Here is an 18,338-nt window from a genome sequence, read left to right on the forward strand (position 1 = left end):
TAAAATTTTGTACTAGGAAAACATGCTGGAAATATTTATATGAATGTTCTAGAGGGGCTAGGACCAGGTCAGGATTTATCTTCTTACGTTGTTCATAAACGTTAATAATTTGTTCAGATCATTATTTGAGAAGTTTTGCCATGAAGCTAGAAAATACAAATTGCGATCGAATAGTGTAATAATGGGTGTTTTTTTTCGAGGTATATAACTTTAAGTTGGCATTACTGTTCAAGATGGCGACCGATTTAACAGTTGTCAAATGATTTATTCTCAGTTTGGTTTGGCAATTCATCATGAATAGACTCACGCCTGAACAAAGCTTGCAAATAGTGCAATTTTATTTCGAAAATAATGGTTCTGTGCATAATACGTATCGCGCACTACGTCCATTTTATTTTGTTTAGCGATGAAGCGCACTTCTGGTTGAATGGCTACGTCAACAAACAAAACTGCTGCATTGTGAGTGAAGCTGATCCTCAAGTGTATGTCGAAACACCGTTACATCTAGAAAAACTGACTGTTTGGTGCGCTTTATGGGCTGGTGGAATCATTGGTCCGTACTTCTTCAAAAACGATGATGGCCAGAACGTTACAGTCAATGGTGATCGGTATAGAGCCATGATTACTAACTTTTACATTCCTGAATTGAACAACCATGATGTCCAGGAGCAGTGGTTCCAACAAGACGGCGCAATATGTCACACAGCTCCTGCCACAATCGATTTATTGAAAGACACGTTTGGTGACCGCCTAATTTCACGTTTTGGACCTGTGAATTGGCCTCCAAGATCTTGTGATTTAACACCGCTAGACTACTTTCTGTGGGGCTATGTAAAGTCATTGGTCTATGCGGATAAACCACAAACCCTTGACCATTTGGAAGACAACTTTCGCCGTGTTATTGCCGATATACGGCCACGAATGTTGGAAAAAGTCATCGAAAATTGGACGTCCAGATTGGACTACATCCGAGCCACCCGTGGCGGTCATATGCCAGAAATCATATTTAAAATGTAATGCCACAAGATTATCTTGCGGACAAATAAAATTCATGTCTATCGAATAATCCATCGTTGTTTTATTGCAATTTGAAGTTCTATAGCTCTAAAAAAAACACCCTTTACAAGATTGATAGGTTAATGGCTCTATCATAAATTACCTCAGGCATCAAATTATTATTATTACTTTGCTTCCGCCGTTTTGCAATAGATGGCTGTAGCGGTAATTGGTAGTTGAAATAAATAGATCATAGATGTCATATAATAAGCTTAGTTATTTTTAAACATAACGCCATCAAGTATTATTCGATTTTTAACTGAATCATAAAGTTATTCTCGATTAAACATGTCAGCTTACCAGCTGAATTCTCTTTAAAATGAAGAAATCTGCAGCTGAAGCTCATCAAATGCTCTCAAATACCTATGGTGAGGCCACTATTAGTGAAAGAATATGCCGAGAGCTTCAAGAACGGTGATTTTGACGTAGAAGATCAGCATGGCAGTGGAAGAGAGAACGTTTTTTTTATGCAAAAGGTAGAGAAGGCATTTAGGTATAAAAAAATGGTTGGTCTCTGATTTCGAAATTTCAGCCAGCACGATACATTTCAGAGTTTCAGACTATCCTTTTTGGATTAGGTTTTGTCGTAATAAAACATTCCATAATATCGAATCTCAATATTTCTCGTTCTGCTCGTTTCTTCTCGTTTCGATTTTGCCATATTTCAGTGTGTTGTTTGGCATCGCGCATGCGAAAATCAGAACTTCTCTAAAGATAATAATATTGCTAAAAAATTTGACAGTGTGGCTTTTTTGCTATGGTCTAGTCGGTTTTTCAGCTGACGTTTGGCAATATACTACGGTAAGCATCTTCAGGGGTTTGTAGGTTGTAGCCATCAGAGATATTCAGCTTCAAGTTGCAATCTACAACCTAGAATCCTCTGAAGATGCTTACCGCAGTTTTAAGCGAAACGTTTGGTGAACAACCTACAACACTACGGCTAGAAAGCTCGGAATTTTCCAATTCTACACAACAATAAGGAGGTGAAAGCCTTTAGCAAATTTTCTTAGAATCTATTTCGAAAAACGTACTGTTAAGTGCTGACTTTTTAGGATAAGAAGACGAGGATCTTCTTCAAAATTTGTCTCTTATAAAGTGGGAATGGGGTTAAATAAATCAAATCTTCGTGAGTTGTAAAAATTTGAGTTATTACTGAAAGTCATTATTGATTCTTCACTTTTATTGCTCCAAGTTTGTAATACATGATAATTTAAAACTAAACAAAAATACCTTAATCAGTAAAATCTCCACTGTAAAATGAAACAACTGTATGAATATATTGTAAACGGTTTAGCAAAGCGCAAAGCTAAGATAGACCAACAAAAATTGGCCGATGTAGATATATACAAAAATTCTCAGGTCAATCTTTTTCGTTCGAGATAGTCTTAGCTTAATTTCAACAGGTCACGACTTCTTTTCATGTTCTTCAAAACCTTCTTCGAAATGGAATAAGTATCATCTATATATTTCTTTACAAAAATCAGTTATCAAAAATCATGCGTAACACAGCATTAATAACACTGCTATAAAAGCTCTTGGGACAGTCTCAATCAAATATACTTTTAAGTACGTAGTTGGTACCTAAGAGTATCAGAATCTTTATTTGCGTCCTGGCACTGTCTGTTGCAATTAGAGGGGATGATTGCAACTTACAGGGCGGGAATCGAGCACCTCAATGAGGGTAGAGGGCGCCCTCTGTATGAGATCTCTGTTGCAAAATAGGATAATGTATTGATTAAGAGTTCTTGCGATAGCTTAGGCCATGGTCAGGGCTCCAGCACCCATGCCAAAACCTACACCACGTGGTCCAAAGTTCCTGCCGTAGCAACCCTTGCAATAAATCTCCCCATTTGGAGCATCGTTCATATTGGTGGAATCTAGGGACCTAGAGCAATCGGCGCAGCTGAAACATCTTCTGTGCCATAGACCGTTCTTGCTGATCATCTGCTCTGCAGCAAATACGGCATAACCGCATCTGCGGCAACCTAGACGAGGATCTTTGGCCTTTGGACCGCTGTTAGGCTTGGCATCGCTGCAAATTTGGGGTGTAGAGCCATCGACTGAGACAAGGGTTGGTGCATGGCCGAAACCAAAACCTTTTGGTCCGAACAGTTTGCCGTAGCAGGCTTTGCAGTGGACCTCCTTGTCGGGACCATCGCAAGCCAGGACAGAATCTAATGGACGATGGCATTCGGCACAATTGAAGCACTTTTTGTGCCACATCTGGAAAGAATTGCATGATTTAAATATTTTCATCATTTGCCTATTACTGTGCAGAATCATTTTGCACATTTAAACTGTGAGAAATGAGTCAGCATGACTTTTAGTCCTTCATGGTTTTCGGTATAACATTTTCACAATTTTTTGGTACTTACAGTTCCCTTCGCCAATTGTTGTTCAGCAGCGAACACCATTCCACCACATCTTGGGCAACCTTGACCAGGTGGAGCTTTTATAGAAGTAGTATCTGGGTTGTAAAATGGACGGGAAGCTGATATTTCATCTTCACTGGAAGAGAAATCTCTTGTTAGTCTTGTCAAATACTTAATAACCAAAGTTTTTGTAACAGTAAAAATCTTCTAATCCATATACACTGCGCAAAAAAATTAACGCACATTCTGAAAATCTCAATTTCAATAAAAGTTAACTCTACATTGACTTTATAACTTATTTTTTATGTTCTCTCCGGAAGGTTTTGAACGAAACAAGACACATCAAATGGAAGAAAAACATATTGAAATGCTGATAAGTGATTTAATACTTGGTATTTTCACCCCTTGCGTTGATTACAGCTCGACAACGACGGTTCATACTCAAAATGAGTAATCTTAAAATGTTCTGATCTAATCCTTCCCAGATTTCTCTGAGTTGGATTCCTAAGTCATTATTAAGAGTAGCTGGATGATATTCTGAACGTCTCAGCCTTCTATTGAGGTTGTCATAAACCTGCTCAATCGGATTGAGATCTGGACTTCTTGCTGGCCATTCCATTAGAGAGACTTCAATCTCTTCAAGGTACTCCTGAACGATACGCGCATGATGGGGTCTGGGTAAGAGCTGGGCCTCTTGCCGCGACACGAGGCCTTAAATCATATTCTCTGAGGCGATTTCTTATTATCTGAGTGCTAATTTGCACCCCATGAGTTCGCTCAAGCTGATTTTGAAGGAAGCGAGCGGTTGCAAACCGTTGTCTCAACGGAGAATCTCTCAAGTAACGTTCTTGAATGGCAGTTGTTACCCGTGGTCTACCCTGTCCTGGTCTTCGGACATTCATACCTGTCTCCCCGAATCGCTGCAACATTCTGGACACACTTGAAAGGGAAACTCCAAACCTTTCTGCAATTCTTGTGTATGTCCACCCTTCTTCTCGCAAAACTACCGCTTGGTCACATTCCTCTTGGGTCAAATTGCGTGTTTCGCGTTGCATAGTGATCGAGTGTAAAAAATCAAATGAAAGAAAAACTATTGATCACTAGAATTGATCGAGAATAACTGATTTCAGAATGGAGCCAATACATTCAAAATCTGATAAGCTCATCTTTTTTTATTCCTGCTGGGAAAAAACATCTGTATTGAAGAAAAACATATGCATGCATAATTCTGATAAAAATAATTATCATTGAGAACACCTTCAGTTGTAGAATAAATTTGAGATTTCCATAATGTGCGTTAATTTTTTTGCGCAGTGTATATCTAAGATGACAACACTTTATCAATCAAGGTAAACTTACGTCAAACCATCAGTTTGAAGGAATCCAGATCCACAAGCGAAACCATAACCATGTGGTCCCCATTTCTTTCCGTAGCAAGTTTTGCAGTAGACATCTCTGTCTGGACCATCACAAGCAATGATGGAATCTAGGGTCTTGGTGCAGTCCTTGCATTTGAAGCATTTCCTGTGCCATGGCCTTCCTCTAGCCAACACTTCTTCAGCGGCGAAGACTACACCACCGCACCTAGGACAACCCTGACCAGGTGGAGCCTTGATGGAGGTGGTGTCAATGATGCAGGTCTTTGGTGCAGCATCACTATTCAATTCAATTAATTTTGAGAAAAAAGGGTGAGAGAACAAAGTTCAAAAGAGCAACCAAAAGTATCAGTGGTGTTCTCTTGCTATGATCGAGTGAAAAAGATCTTCATCGATAAATGAAGATTAACTTTTATTTATAATGTTTCTGACCTGGGCTGCTATTCTCGAATAAGCATAAAGCTGACAAAACCTACAAAATTAAACTTAATATATTTCAATAAGTTCAACTTACTGTAGTCTAAACGCTCAGATCAGTGGTTTTTTTCTGAGGACGCATGAAATGTCACAATTTCGACAATAGCAGCCGAAACTTCAAGAACACCAGAGACTGATCTAAGATCAATTGATTCTTGTATTTGAACAAAGAAGTGTTATTAGTAAATGAAGAGCCAACTGTTAAAGGCATAGCAAGCGTGCATGGGTAGAAGGATAAGTTTTGAACTTCCAAACACATATACCATAGAAAAAACATAATATGTTGCTACCTCTGCCATTCTAAGTCCAAAGCGTCAGACATAAGTCCAAGGAATAAGCCTCCAGCATGTCCAATTCCTCTGGGACCAAAGCGTTGAGCATAGCAAGCTATGCACACAAAATTATTAGTTTCAGCATTAAAATTACTTCAAGACTGCTCCAAATTTTTTTATTAGGTAGATGTATTAATTACAATTATTTGGAGCGACCTTGAATTCAGCTGATTGATGTTGGACATAAAGAACACTGTACTAACCCAATGGAATAGCATTCGCTTTGAAGAGTTCCACCACCTTGACCATATCCGTATCCCTTGGGTCCAAATCTCTTACCGTAACAAACTACACAACACAAAATCGTTCAAATGAAAGTCACACTTACAAAGTCTAACTTACTCCAGCTAGTATTCGTTATTTCATCTTAGAAATATTCACTAACAGTTATTTTCAATTTTTTTCTACTTGTATTTGTATCACCTCCTGGTTCTCTTCCAAATTTCATTCAACACGTCATCAGTGACGTCATTTGGAAATGTGCACAATCGAGTGTCATATACTTAGCGTTTATTTCAAATATTGATTCAAGTTTTCTTTAGTGGAATTCATCTTGTTGTAGCAATAAATATAATGTTATGGCAATCTGTTTAAGGGGTTGTAAGTGTTCAATGACCTTTCTATAGAGAAAACACTCACAGTTAACAGAGAATCAGCAGATGATACAATTCAAGAGAGAATTCAAAATAATAATTTTCTATATTTGAGTATCGAGATCATGAAAATTTCTTGACATATTATAGGAGAAGTTATGAGTTAGCATTGTCAAACAACTTCCCATTCGGTAGGTTGTTCAAATCATTTAAATTTTTGAACATAAGTCTTTTCGTGTTACTTCTCGCTTTAAAATTATAAAAAAGAAACGCACCTTTGCAATAAATTTCCTTGTTTGGACCTTCAGTGACGTTCACCGAATCTAAACCCTTGTTACAGTCACCACACTTGAAACAGGACTTGTGGAAAGCCTTCAAAACAAAGTAACAGATAAAAGAAACAGTACACAGGAAGAATAGTAGACAGGTCACAGGTAAAAAAAAATGGTTAAAACCGACAGTCACTTTAAAATCAAAACTGTCGTACCTCGGCAGTAGACACTACCATCTGGACCATCACAGTGTGATGTTGAGTCCAACCAACGCTGACAGTTCCCACAGCGGAAACATATTCTATGCCAACCCTAAGCAGGGAAAATGTTATATTTTTTAACATCAGATTTAACTCATTTCTATATTTGGATGTGAGTAATTAAATTTTCACAATATTTCCAGAATTATAGAATTAATCCAGCAAAAATCTACTAACTACTTGGTTGTGGTTAATTGAATAGAATTTTGAACAAACGCACTAAGACTTAATGAGTTGAATGCATCACAAATCTTCAAAACAAATTATTTGAAATTCGCCAGAAAATATGCAATGCAATTTGAACATGGAATACGTTCAGATTTGGCATTGAAAAATAGCTCTCCCAGTTCGAAAAAAATGCAGTAATTTATTTGGATGTTTTCTACATAACTCTCTTCGTGTCTCTTTGTGGATTTTGGCACTTTAAATTTTGTTAATTTTCCAAATTTCAGACTCTAAAGAAGTTCCATCTTTTGGCATAGTTTCCAATCATGTTTTGCTGCCAAGGAGTGATAAATCACTGCCTGTTTTGTTTATTCACTCGAAAACAGAATTTATATTACTCACTCTGCCTCTGGCAAGCATTTGTTCAGCAGCGTAAACATAACCTCCACATCTTGGACAACCTTCTCCTTCAGGTGCCTTAGCAATAGCTTTTGGGAGGAGGGGAGCTTTAGATGTAACCATATCTTCATCTCTAAAATATTTACCATAATAAAACAGGGTATTCTTATAACACCGACCGTTTTGAATTTGCCAGTACAATAATAAAAGCAAGGAATCTGACTTGCCAATAAAATAGGTAGCAGGACAAAAACAAAGCAAAGAATTCATAGAAAAATCAGTTCAGATAAGAGGAAGTGGTAATAAATTTTTCCTACAACTGCTATGAAAAGCAGCGTATTCTCCATAGCTTACTCAATTTCGAAACTATGTATTGCTCATACTGTAGGAAATATTATTTTTCACGCCACTTTGCCTACACCTCGCTTGGTAGACCAATGAAATTGGGCTTTTGAGTCGTTTCTATGGAAACACAATAAATTATCACATACTGTCAACGAAGGCCATTTTGATTTGCATCAAGTCCATTACTTGAATTATTGAAATAAGTGCAGTTGTAGAAAAAGTATAGTGTGCAACATTTAGAGAATAGTATATTGTGCAACAAGAAAGGAAAGTCCAACTTTTCTCGCGAGTGCGGAAGTGTGTGGCACGAGCCTGAAAGGCGAGTACCGCAAACACACGAGCGAGAAAAATACTTTCTCCACATGTTGCACACTATACTTTTCCTACAACTGCACAAATTCCAATTATTCAAGTAATGGACTTAATTCAAATCAAAATGGCCTTCGTTGACAATATGTACTAATTTATTGCGTTTCCAAAGAAACGACTTCTCAAAAGCCCAATTTCATTGGTCTACCAAGTGAGGTGTGGGCAAAGTGCCGTGTGGAATAATATTTCTCACAATATGAGAAATACATAGTTTTGAAATTGAGTAAGCTATGAAGAATATACTTTCCATAGCAGTTGTAGAAAAAGTATAGTGTGTAACATGAGAAATGAGAAATTCTTTTTCTCACTAGTGAGAAAAGTTGAACTTTCCCCACTTGTTGCACAATATACTATAAAAGTTTATATCGATTTAGCGTGTTTGAGTGATTATTTAGTTTTTCTTTGCAATTATTCCTTGCAATAGATTGTCAGTGTTCAATAGAGTTGCATGCACAATATACATTTAAAATACTCTTTTCAAAACGTTTTTCTATCAAGAATTAAATCAATACGGTGTCCTCAAATGAATTTTTCTGTTCCTCAGCAGTTTCTTTGGTTTTTTTTTGTCCAGCTACCGGGTTTTAGAATGTGAATTATTTTAGAGCTGATTCAAAATTTTAGCTTTTAGGTACAATTGACAGTTTTCAACAAAACAATTCAAAAGGACAATTTCGATTTTCAGCTCTAAAATAACAACATAGCAGGAAAATATAACAAAAGGTAACAAATAAAATAATAAGAAGAGAGAAATAATAATTGGATAATTAGCATTGCATTGAAAAACAAGAAGCAGTGGTGTGTATATCGGAATTGCTCGTGCAAAGTGTTACTACTTTTGGAATAATTGTAATGAGAGAAGGTAGTGTTTCTCGCCTTTGATATTCTACCTAATCCATTTGTTTAAACTTGAGGAGGGCACTTCCTTATCCCATCACAGGGTTAGGGATAGAACATAAAAAGTTGTTAATACAGGCAGGAGCAGATATTTAGTCATCATGCTATACCACGAAGTTTCTCACCGTTCTCCCAGATTGTTTAGTTCCACATAGACATCCCACATGAGGGGGGGAAACAGGGTTTTTGGGGAAAAATTACAACGGTAACAAGGTGAAATAACTCAACAAGGGCAACAAACAAATAACGCAGATTTCCAACAAATAATATCACAATTTATACTACACACAACATGGTATTTTTGACATGTACATACATTCAACATGCACGGGAAAGAGTATCATCAAAAATATGTGTTATTTGAGCGCCCAATCTCAGTTTTTTTTTTCAAAATTTATTAATATTCAATTATCACAACGACATAATAATTGAATTGATATTTGACGGTGTAAAATTCAATGTAAAATAATAATAACCTATCAAGTTATCATCTAAGTTTACCTAACACGTATTGGGTTTTGAGGGTTATAGGTACTTGTGGAAGCTTGAGATAGTGATCCTGTGGCACTCCTTAAGAGCTTCTGTTGGGACAAAAAAGGAAGTGTCATGCTTTTTTTTAGGTAAATCACATTATATCGGTGACTATCTGTTCACAGGGATCCACCATATGCAAGGACATTTTATATAGGTATCAATCAAGTGAAGGTATGAGTTTGAATATTGAAAGGCTATTTTAGTGTTCTTCCTCTATGCTGAGAAGGTAATGAAGAATCTCTACTATGTGCAATTTTCAAGAACTAAAGTGTTATTTATTAAGCTAATCATTCTAAACTGAAGTTGTAGTAACAAATCTCTAATCCACTTATTTTCCACAAGCTTTTAAAGAACGTTTCGAAAACGCCATCTTCGGAAACTAAGAATTACTAACTAAATTTGCAGATGTGTGATCTCAAACCATTCTTAAAACTTAATCTATCACAGCTCAACTTCGATCACATGAACCTTATGTTCCAAACTATTCAATACGTCTCTACCAATTTTTAATTTTACACTAAGAACCCTAAATAGTAAATCATTCAGTAAACTATCCTTTCTTTTGGACATTTCAATACTTTCCATTTTGCCCAAAACTTTTCATTTGTATACTTTATAAGTTTCAAGGAACTTTTTTTTCTTTCAATATTTTCTTACATTGTAAAATGACTGTATTTTGTTTTGAATGTAGACTAATCATGAAATAAACATTATTATTATTATTATTATTATAATTATTACTATTGGATACAGCATCCAGTGTTCAAAATTTGGTCTGCCAATGCATATTTATCATTAAAACTATTCAAAAACTCATGTGTCATATAAGGAATAACCATAATGATAATATGCATTGGCAGACTAAATTTTGAAAACTTGTTCGGTTTCCAGAAGTACATCAAAATTATTATATACAAATAAAAAGGAAGATATAAAAAAAATCAAAAGAAAAGATAGTTTGCTTAGTTCTGAGCCAATACTCATTAATGATCCACTGTTAGGGCTTCTTAGTGTAAAATAGAGAGCTAATACGCTCTATTAGTGTGACGTCACACACCGCCATTTTTGGTTCTCCTGTCAGTGTTCGGAATCCAAACAAATAAATTGCCATTCAAATTAGTACGGTGTCGTTGAAGGAATTGGCTTATTTTCATAAATGTGAGTATTTGAGGAACGATTTCATTATTAATTGATAGACAGAAGGAACGAGGTTAATACCAGTAAGTTTGAATCCTGTATCATTCTCCAGATTTTGTAAAAAGCCGTGTTTATTAGTTGAACTTCAAGTTCGAACTTACTGGCATTAATCTCGTGCCTTCTGTCTATCAATTAATAGTAAAATCTTTGCTTAAATAATCTCATTTATCAAAATAAGCCAATTTCTTCAACGACAACGTACTAATTTGAATGACAATTTGTTTGTTTGGATTCCGAAGACTGACAGGAGAACTAAAATGGCAGTGTGTGACGTCATCACTAATAGAGCGTATAGGGACATATTGAATAGTTAGCTCATTGTGATTGATGTTAGATCATTGTGATTGATGTTACCTTATGATAGGTTAAGTTTTAAAGATAGTTTGAGATCACCCTTTTTGCGAATTTAATTGGTAACCCTTTCTGAAAACTTTCATTAATGGCTTGTGAATACTATGTGAATTAGAGTATGTTCATCACAACTTCAGTAGATTACTATGTCCACTGTGATCTCGAAAAACTTTGCCAATTACTCAAGAAGAAGAAATTCCAATCCTTGTGGACAGAGAGTCACTACACACTTTATGAATAAGATAAGGAAAGCCCCCATTTTGAAATTTTGCACAATTTTCTGATAACGTGGTCTTGTCCTTCGCAATTTTTTTTTAGATGTGTTGACGTGAAACTTACCCTTGAAGATGGGCACCGGTGTCCATGCTCAAGCAGCCTGCACCACCACCAAAACCGTATCCTTTTGGACCGTATTTCCTGCCGTGGCAGTTCTTGCAGTACAACTCAGATTCGTGTTCTGCGCAGTTGGTGGAGTCGAGGAATTTCTGGCACATTCCTGCAAAAAAAATTGGTTTATTTGAGTGTTTACAAGTTTAAAACAGATGAAGAAGCAGAGAATTTGTTGTCTATATGAGTATATAAATTGGAAATAGATGAGGAATTATTTTTAACACGGAAATCCTATGGAAATGTAATAGTTTCAGAAATTCGCGAAACCAAAAAAAAATATCTAGTGAAAAATAAGTTCGTGAGCTTTTTCTTACACATATTTCAAAGAATTATTTTCTATTCAGTGTATACAGCAGGGTTTATATACCATCATTCATCAATTGTTTAATTTCTATTGGAATCGAATAATGATTGAAAGTTTGCATTTATCCAATGATGCGGAAGTTTAGCAATAGATTTTATGGTCGTTTAACAAAAGTTAAATAATTGTAATTGACCAGGAACTGAGCATTAATAATTGTAATACTGGGCTCAGAAAGTGCGTAATCTTATTACAATGAATCAATAAATAACGGGTGTTTTTTTCGAGGTATATAACTTTAAGTTGGCATTACTGTTCAAAATGACGACCGATTTAACAGCTGTCAAATGATTTATTCTCAGTTTGGTTTGGCAATTCATCATGAATAGACTCACGCCTGAACAACGCTTGCAAATAGTGCAATTTTATTTCGAAAATAATGGTTCTGTGCGGAATACGTATCGTGCACTACGTCCATTTTATTTTGTATAGCGATGCAGCGCACTTCTGGTTGAATGGCTACGTCAACAAACAAAACTGCCGCATTTGGAGTGAAGCTAATCCTCAAGTGTATGTCGAAACACCGTTACATCCAGAAAAACTGACTCTTTGGTGCGCTTTATGGGCTGGTGGAATCATTGGTCCGTACTTCTTCAAAAACGATGATGGCCAGAACTTTACAGTCAATGGTGATCGGTATAGAGCCATGATTACTAACTTTTTCATTCCTGAATTGAACAACCATGATGTCCAGGAGCTGCTAGACTACTTTCTGTGGGGCTATGTAAAGTCATTGGTCTATGCGGATAAGCCACAAACCCTTGACCATTTGGAAGACAACATTCGCCGAGTTATTGCCGATATACGACCACAAATGTTAGAAAAAGTCATCGGAAATTGGACGTCCAGATTGGACTACATCCGAGCCAGCCGTGGCGGTCATATGCCAGAAATCATATTTAAAATGTAATGCCACAAGATTATCTTGCGGATGAATTAAATTCATGTCAATCGAATAATCCATCGTTGTTTTATTAAAATTTGCAGTTCTATAGTTCTAAAAAAAACACCCTTTATAAAGTGAACTTGCTTTCTTCTTGTGTATCATCTGAAGAAAGTGATACCTAGTTTTAATCTGAAAAAATTGAAAGAATATGATCTCAGTTCTAAATTGTACTAAAAATCTATCACGGCCACCTCATTCTCCTGATATTTCGTCAAGTGATATAATAATATTTTTTAAGCCACAATCCATCAGAAAGTTGAATTGCTGTATCTTCTAGTGGGAGAATTTTTCATTGCAAATTCAAATATTTCAGGAAAAAAATGTTTCATTCATTAGAATTAACTGAGAACAATTTTGGTTACTTTACTTGTTTATTACCAGCTTGACAGAAATTTTCATACAACATCAGAGAGTCGAAGTCAAATCTATGAAATGTAAGGCGCATAAAAGAAAGTATTAAGATATTTAGTGATCCAGGAAGTGAGGTTGAAATCTAAAAATAAACAATGCGGAACTCAGTCCTCTTGAAACTAAAATAAATCATTCAATAAGTACTCTTTTTACGGTACTTGAATGAGGAGTTTGCTACATAGTTTGATTTCTAGGTGAGAACTCTAAAAAGAATTAATATTCTTCAGAATAGTTCACAATGTAATTGAAATCATAAAAACAATATGGCAAGATCACTTCAATTACTTAAATTTTAGCTGCTTTGAAAAAGTATATTGCAATTTTGTGCGTATCGCGTCATTGACAGATTGAAAGAATTTTTTTTTTTGAGAAATTTTTATATATCAGGATTCATAAAAAAATTTCATTGAAATTTAGCTATTATCGAGAAAGTAATTTAGGCATTTACCCATGTAGCTTTTATAAGAGAAAAATACTCAAGTTTCTCTGGTCTGATAACCCTCTGGACCACAGAAAACAGACTGGTTTGTTTAGAAATTTTTGGTTATAGTTACAAAAATTATAACTGATTGGTGCATACGAATTTTTCTTTAAAAAGTTTTCTTAACAACTATATCAAGGCATTCCGCTAATTTCAAAATCGCTAAAATTCCCAAACGTGAATGAAACCAGGAAATCATCAACGAGGAACTATATCTCGTAGAGATTCCTAAATAAGCGCCTCCCTATTTTTAGTAGACCTATTTAAATCGAGGAATTCGACAGGAAGACTTTGACTTACCACATTTGAAGCAGGATTTGTGGTATTTATATCCACCGGCCACACGTTCTTCGGCAGCATAGACAGATTTGCTGCACTTGGGGCATTTTGGGTTTTCAACTGGCTTGAAAGGCATTTTGATGTCGTTGACCTACAACATTCAATTCTCAATAATCGCAGAAGAGAATACATCATTCAATCTCTAAATAGCCAAGCAACCCTACTAACATAAAACAATCGATTACCACGGCGGAAATTTTGCTGTTTTAGTAACTTTTCTCTCAATACTTGTAATCCTTATATTCAACTTTTACGAGTTCTTTTCGTTGAGTTGATCATTTTGTCGAATTTCCTCAAAATTTTCAATAGTAATTAAAGCTTCACAATCGAAATAAAATAAAGTACTCGATATGTAAGCCGCATTGCAAAGAGGAAAAATAATAAACTTGTACAAATATCCATCATGATATCATCAAATTCAATTGAGTGATTCATCTAAACGAATTCTTTGATGCAATCCAAAGTCAACAAGTTTTCCACTCTGGCAAACCTCCAAACCAAGTACTTTCTAAATATACTTTATCTGATAGCAATCAAGAATATATTTGGCTAAGCGCCAAGTGGGTGAAGCTTGGTCCCCAAAAAAGGCGAATGCAGCAGCAGATGGTGTCGTATATCAAGCAAAGCACCAGCCAACCGACGTTCCCTAAGCACTGAGTTATAGCAAGGCGCACCAACTTAGCCGACCTGACACCTATCGGGCAAATTGGCACTTGAAAAATTGCACTGCACTTGCACTACCGGTGACGTACCTGGTCGAGTCGTGAAGTAGCTGTGAGGTCTCAAGACACTACAACCACTGATAATCGAATGGTGGCAAAACGAGGTGCTCTTCCTAGTCTATGGAAGGGTTTGCACACGACACGAACATATGAAGGGAGGGACAAACGAACGATTCACACAAGGTAGTCAGAAATAGCCATTTTAGATGAGGCTATTTTCGTTTTGGATGCAACAGAGATGGATGCAGCTCGAGAGAAGAACCACACCTTTTAGAGAAATATGACACCTTACGTACGTGATTTATTGGCGGCAGATAATTCCTTACTGATCGCCTTGTTTTAATGTTTTGGGATCAAGTTAGTCATTTTGTGATTCAAACTAGAGTTTGGCATCCGATTGCGAGATGCTGGATGGTCGCCTAAAGTATAATTTAGAGCTTGATTTAGGTGTATATACAGGTATTCGAGTTATTTAAAACAAAATTCCACTTATTTTCAAATAGATTTGTCGATAATATTTGAGTTATTTTTTTTTTAATATTTCGCTAGAAATAAAAAAACTTCGTGTCCTTAGATTTACCCGATTATAATATAGATATATAAAACATTTTTTGTCACACCCTGTATAACGCAAGAAGATCTGTACCGATTTTCATTATTTTAGATTTGTTGTATTTGGCTCTGTCCCAATTTTCAGATTCACTGTCAAAATATACGAAAAAAAATGGTAATTGAAAATTAAGAAGACTATAGAGGAAGTACGATGTTTTCCGAAAATTCTGACAATAATATAGGTTGACGTCAGTTTGATAGACCTTAAATATGTTCACTGCAGATCGGCATTTGGAAAAAGGTAAAAACTATAATTATGATATGAAATTTAGGACATTGAAAAGTCAGTTGAGCCAAAATTCAATATATAAGTTTGAGATTTCAACTGAAAACATGTAAATTTCTTTAAAAATGCGAATGCAATTATGGGAGTTTATTGGAATGATATTTGATCATGAGATGATATTCACATTTACGAAACCCTGTATTTCTGGGCTCACTTGTTCGAAATAAAGAGAATAACATGTTTTCTTGCTGAATGTTCAAAGACATACCTAAACAGGTGTGAATTCGAGAAATTTCTTGTGATAACGTTGAAGCTTACCCATCAAAAAAAAAAACTCTAAACAATCAATAGGGCTTTGGAAAAGAAGATGTAACGACACAACAAAAAAACCTACATATATGTGAAAATCCTTGATTGGTGTGTCTATGAATCATAAGGCATCTGACAGAGATTCAAAGAGTTCTTTATTGATTAAAATAATTAAGTAACTGAACAGATCAATTATTACAAAAAATTTGGCACTGTCGGTTATAGTAGGTACTCAAGAATTATTGTGAAATAAACTGGGTTATGTTATGACCTAACAAAAAGTTGATGTGAATTTTATAGGGCATAATTTCGGAGAAAAACTGGACAGTGTGGTTTATGTTTTGTTTACTTTTTCTGCCTTTTTGCATCTCCAACACACTCAACACCTATTACGTTGAGTTTGTTTATGGTAACCTTTCATTGGTCCAGAACCCTTCTGTGATATAGGTAAATATATACCTACAGAAAAGAGTTTCAGGAGAAGGAAAAATGAAAGAGAAACACTCTGGCGGAATCTTCCCAGGTTGGATTATACCAAAAGGGTTTCTTTGAATCTTTTTTACTGCTACATCTAAAAAGTATCTGGATTTTAGCAAGAATATGCTACACCTCCTCACTGGGTTCCTTACAGAAAAGCTGCCTCAGGAAGCACCTCATGAGAAATTTTTACCTACTTTCCGTTGTCAATAGTAATCCAAGCTATCTCAGCGAGTATAGTAACGGGTGTTTTTTTCGAGGTATATAACTTTAAGTTGGCATTACTGTTCAAGATGGCGACCGATTTAACAGCTGTCAAGTGATTTATTCTCAGTTGGTCATCATGAATAGACTCACGCCTGAACAACGCTTGCAAATAGTGCAATTTTATTTCGAAAATAATGGTTCTGTGCGGAATACGTATTGCGCACTACGTCCTTTTTATTTTGTTTAGCGATGAAGCGCACTTCTGGTTGAATGGCTACGTCAACAAACAAAACTGCCGAATTTGAAGTGAAGCTAATCCTCAAGTGTATGTCGAAACACCGTTACATCCAGAAAAACTGAATGTTTGGTGCGCTTTATGGGCTGGTGGAATCATTGGTCCGTACTTCTTCAAAAACGATGATGGCCAGAACGTTACAGTCAATGGTGATCGATATAGAGCCATGATTACTAACTTTTCCATTCCTGAATTGAACAACCATGATGTCCAGGAGCTGTGATTCCAACAAGACGGCGCAACATGTCACACAGCTCGTGCCACAATCGATTTATTGAAAGACACGTTTGGTGACCGCCTAATTTCACGTTTTGGACCTGTTAATTGGCCTCCAAGATCTTGTGATTTAACACCGCAAGACTACTTTCTGTGGGGCTATATAAAGTCATTGATCTATGCGGATAAGCCACAAACCCTTGACCATTTGAAAGACAACATTCGCCGTGTTATTGCCGATATACGGCCACAAATGTCGGAAAAAGTAATCGAAAATTGGACGTCCAGATTGGACTACATCCGAGCCAGCCGTGGCGGTCATATGCCAGAAATCATATTTAAAATGTAATGCCACAAGATTATCTTGCGGATAAATAAAATTCATGTCAATCGAATAATCCATCGTTGTTTTATTGCAATTTAAAGTTCTATAGCTCTAAAAAAACACCCTTTAGCACGTTGCAACCTATTGAGAATATTATCTGCTACACATAACCATAAGGTAAAAAAAATCTCTGAACCCAAACTGAATGGAGGAACATCATCGGATTAATCGAATTATCCCATGCATCTCACGAATAGGAGAACTGTCCTATCTTTCAAAACACTCTCATTGTTCTGGCTGGTAAATTGAAAAATGTCCTACACTCAATCACCTCGTAGACGATAATTCTTGGTTACAGAACAGATCCGTTGTTTGTACACCCACGTAAACAAGCCGAATCTAATTCTGGATTACATACTCAATTCTATGAATCATCAAACTCGGCGAAAATCTATACTATATAACTTTTTGGCATACTTTTCATTATTCACGTTCTAAATATAAAAATGATTATTTTTGAGTGTCGCGCTTTGACAGCATTACGAAGCCAGGTGTATAAGATGATGCTAAGCAAAAAATTACCAAAAACGGCCACATATATTCTATATGGGTATAATTCTCTGAAAAAAAAACGAGAACAACACTGCTTCAATATAATAAATACAGTTTTCTGAAGTCAAATCTTCCTGGTCTGTGACAAGACATACATATAAAGGGTGTTTTTTTAAAGATATAAAACTTTAAATTGCAATAAAACAACGATGGATTTTTCGATTGACATGAATTTTATTTATCCGCAAGATAATCTTGTGGCATTACATTTTAAATATGATTTCTGGCATATGACCGCCACTTTACAATGACTTTACATAGCCCCACATAAAGTAGTCTAGCGGTGTTAAATCACAAGATCTTGGAGGCCAATTCACAGGTCCAAAACGTGAAATTAGGCGGTCACCAAACGTGTCTTTCAATAAATCGATTGTGGCACGAGCTGTGTGACATGTTGGAACCACAGCTCCTGGATAT

General features: G+C 36.0%; 1 protein-coding gene across 4 annotated transcripts; it reads right to left on the reverse strand.

Annotated features, from left to right (window-relative positions):
- Positions 1–2,221: 2,221 nt before the first annotated feature.
- LOC123683936 (muscle LIM protein Mlp84B) lies at positions 2,222–14,774 on the reverse strand. Of its 4 annotated transcripts, none has more exons than XM_045622943.1 (9): positions 14,673–14,774; positions 13,882–14,011; positions 11,332–11,488; positions 7,306–7,435; positions 6,482–6,578; positions 5,817–5,901; positions 4,788–5,084; positions 3,432–3,564; positions 2,222–3,279 (listed from the first exon to the last, which is right to left on the reverse strand). In XM_045622943.1, the coding sequence occupies exons 2-9, from the start codon at positions 13,994–13,996 to the stop codon at positions 2,812–2,814; spliced, it is 1,482 nt and encodes a 493-aa protein (XP_045478899.1). In that variant the 5' UTR covers positions 13,997–14,011; positions 14,673–14,774; the 3' UTR covers positions 2,222–2,811. The 4 variants fall into 4 exon arrangements, with proteins under 4 accessions (XP_045478899.1, XP_045478898.1, XP_045478902.1 ...); XM_045622942.1 differs by lacking the exons at positions 5,817–5,901; positions 6,482–6,578 and adding exons at positions 5,572–5,668; positions 6,694–6,790; XM_045622946.1 differs by lacking the exons at positions 5,817–5,901; positions 6,482–6,578 and adding exons at positions 5,572–5,668; positions 6,694–6,790 and having other exon boundaries at positions 14,608–14,722.
- Positions 14,775–18,338: the final 3,564 nt, after the last annotated feature.

The sequence above is a fragment of the Harmonia axyridis genome, chromosome 7 (genome assembly GCF_914767665.1).
Source record: "Harmonia axyridis chromosome 7, icHarAxyr1.1, whole genome shotgun sequence".
Classification (NCBI taxonomy): Eukaryota; Metazoa; Arthropoda; class Insecta; order Coleoptera; family Coccinellidae; genus Harmonia; species Harmonia axyridis.

Excerpts from the sequence above, each read along its gene's own strand:
- LOC123683936 (XM_045622942.1), bottom strand. The coding sequence starts at position 13,996 with ATGCCTTTCAAGCCAGTTGAAAACCCAAAATGCCCCAAGTGCAGCAAA. Across the intron at positions 7,436-11,331 it reads ACCGGTGCCCATCTTCAAGG|AGATGAAGATATGGTTACAT; the intron begins GTAAGTTTCACG and ends TAAATATTTTAG. Across the intron at positions 6,791-7,305 it reads AAATGCTTGCCAGAGGCAGA|GGTTGGCATAGAATATGTTT; the intron begins GTGAGTAATATA and ends TTCCCTGCTTAG.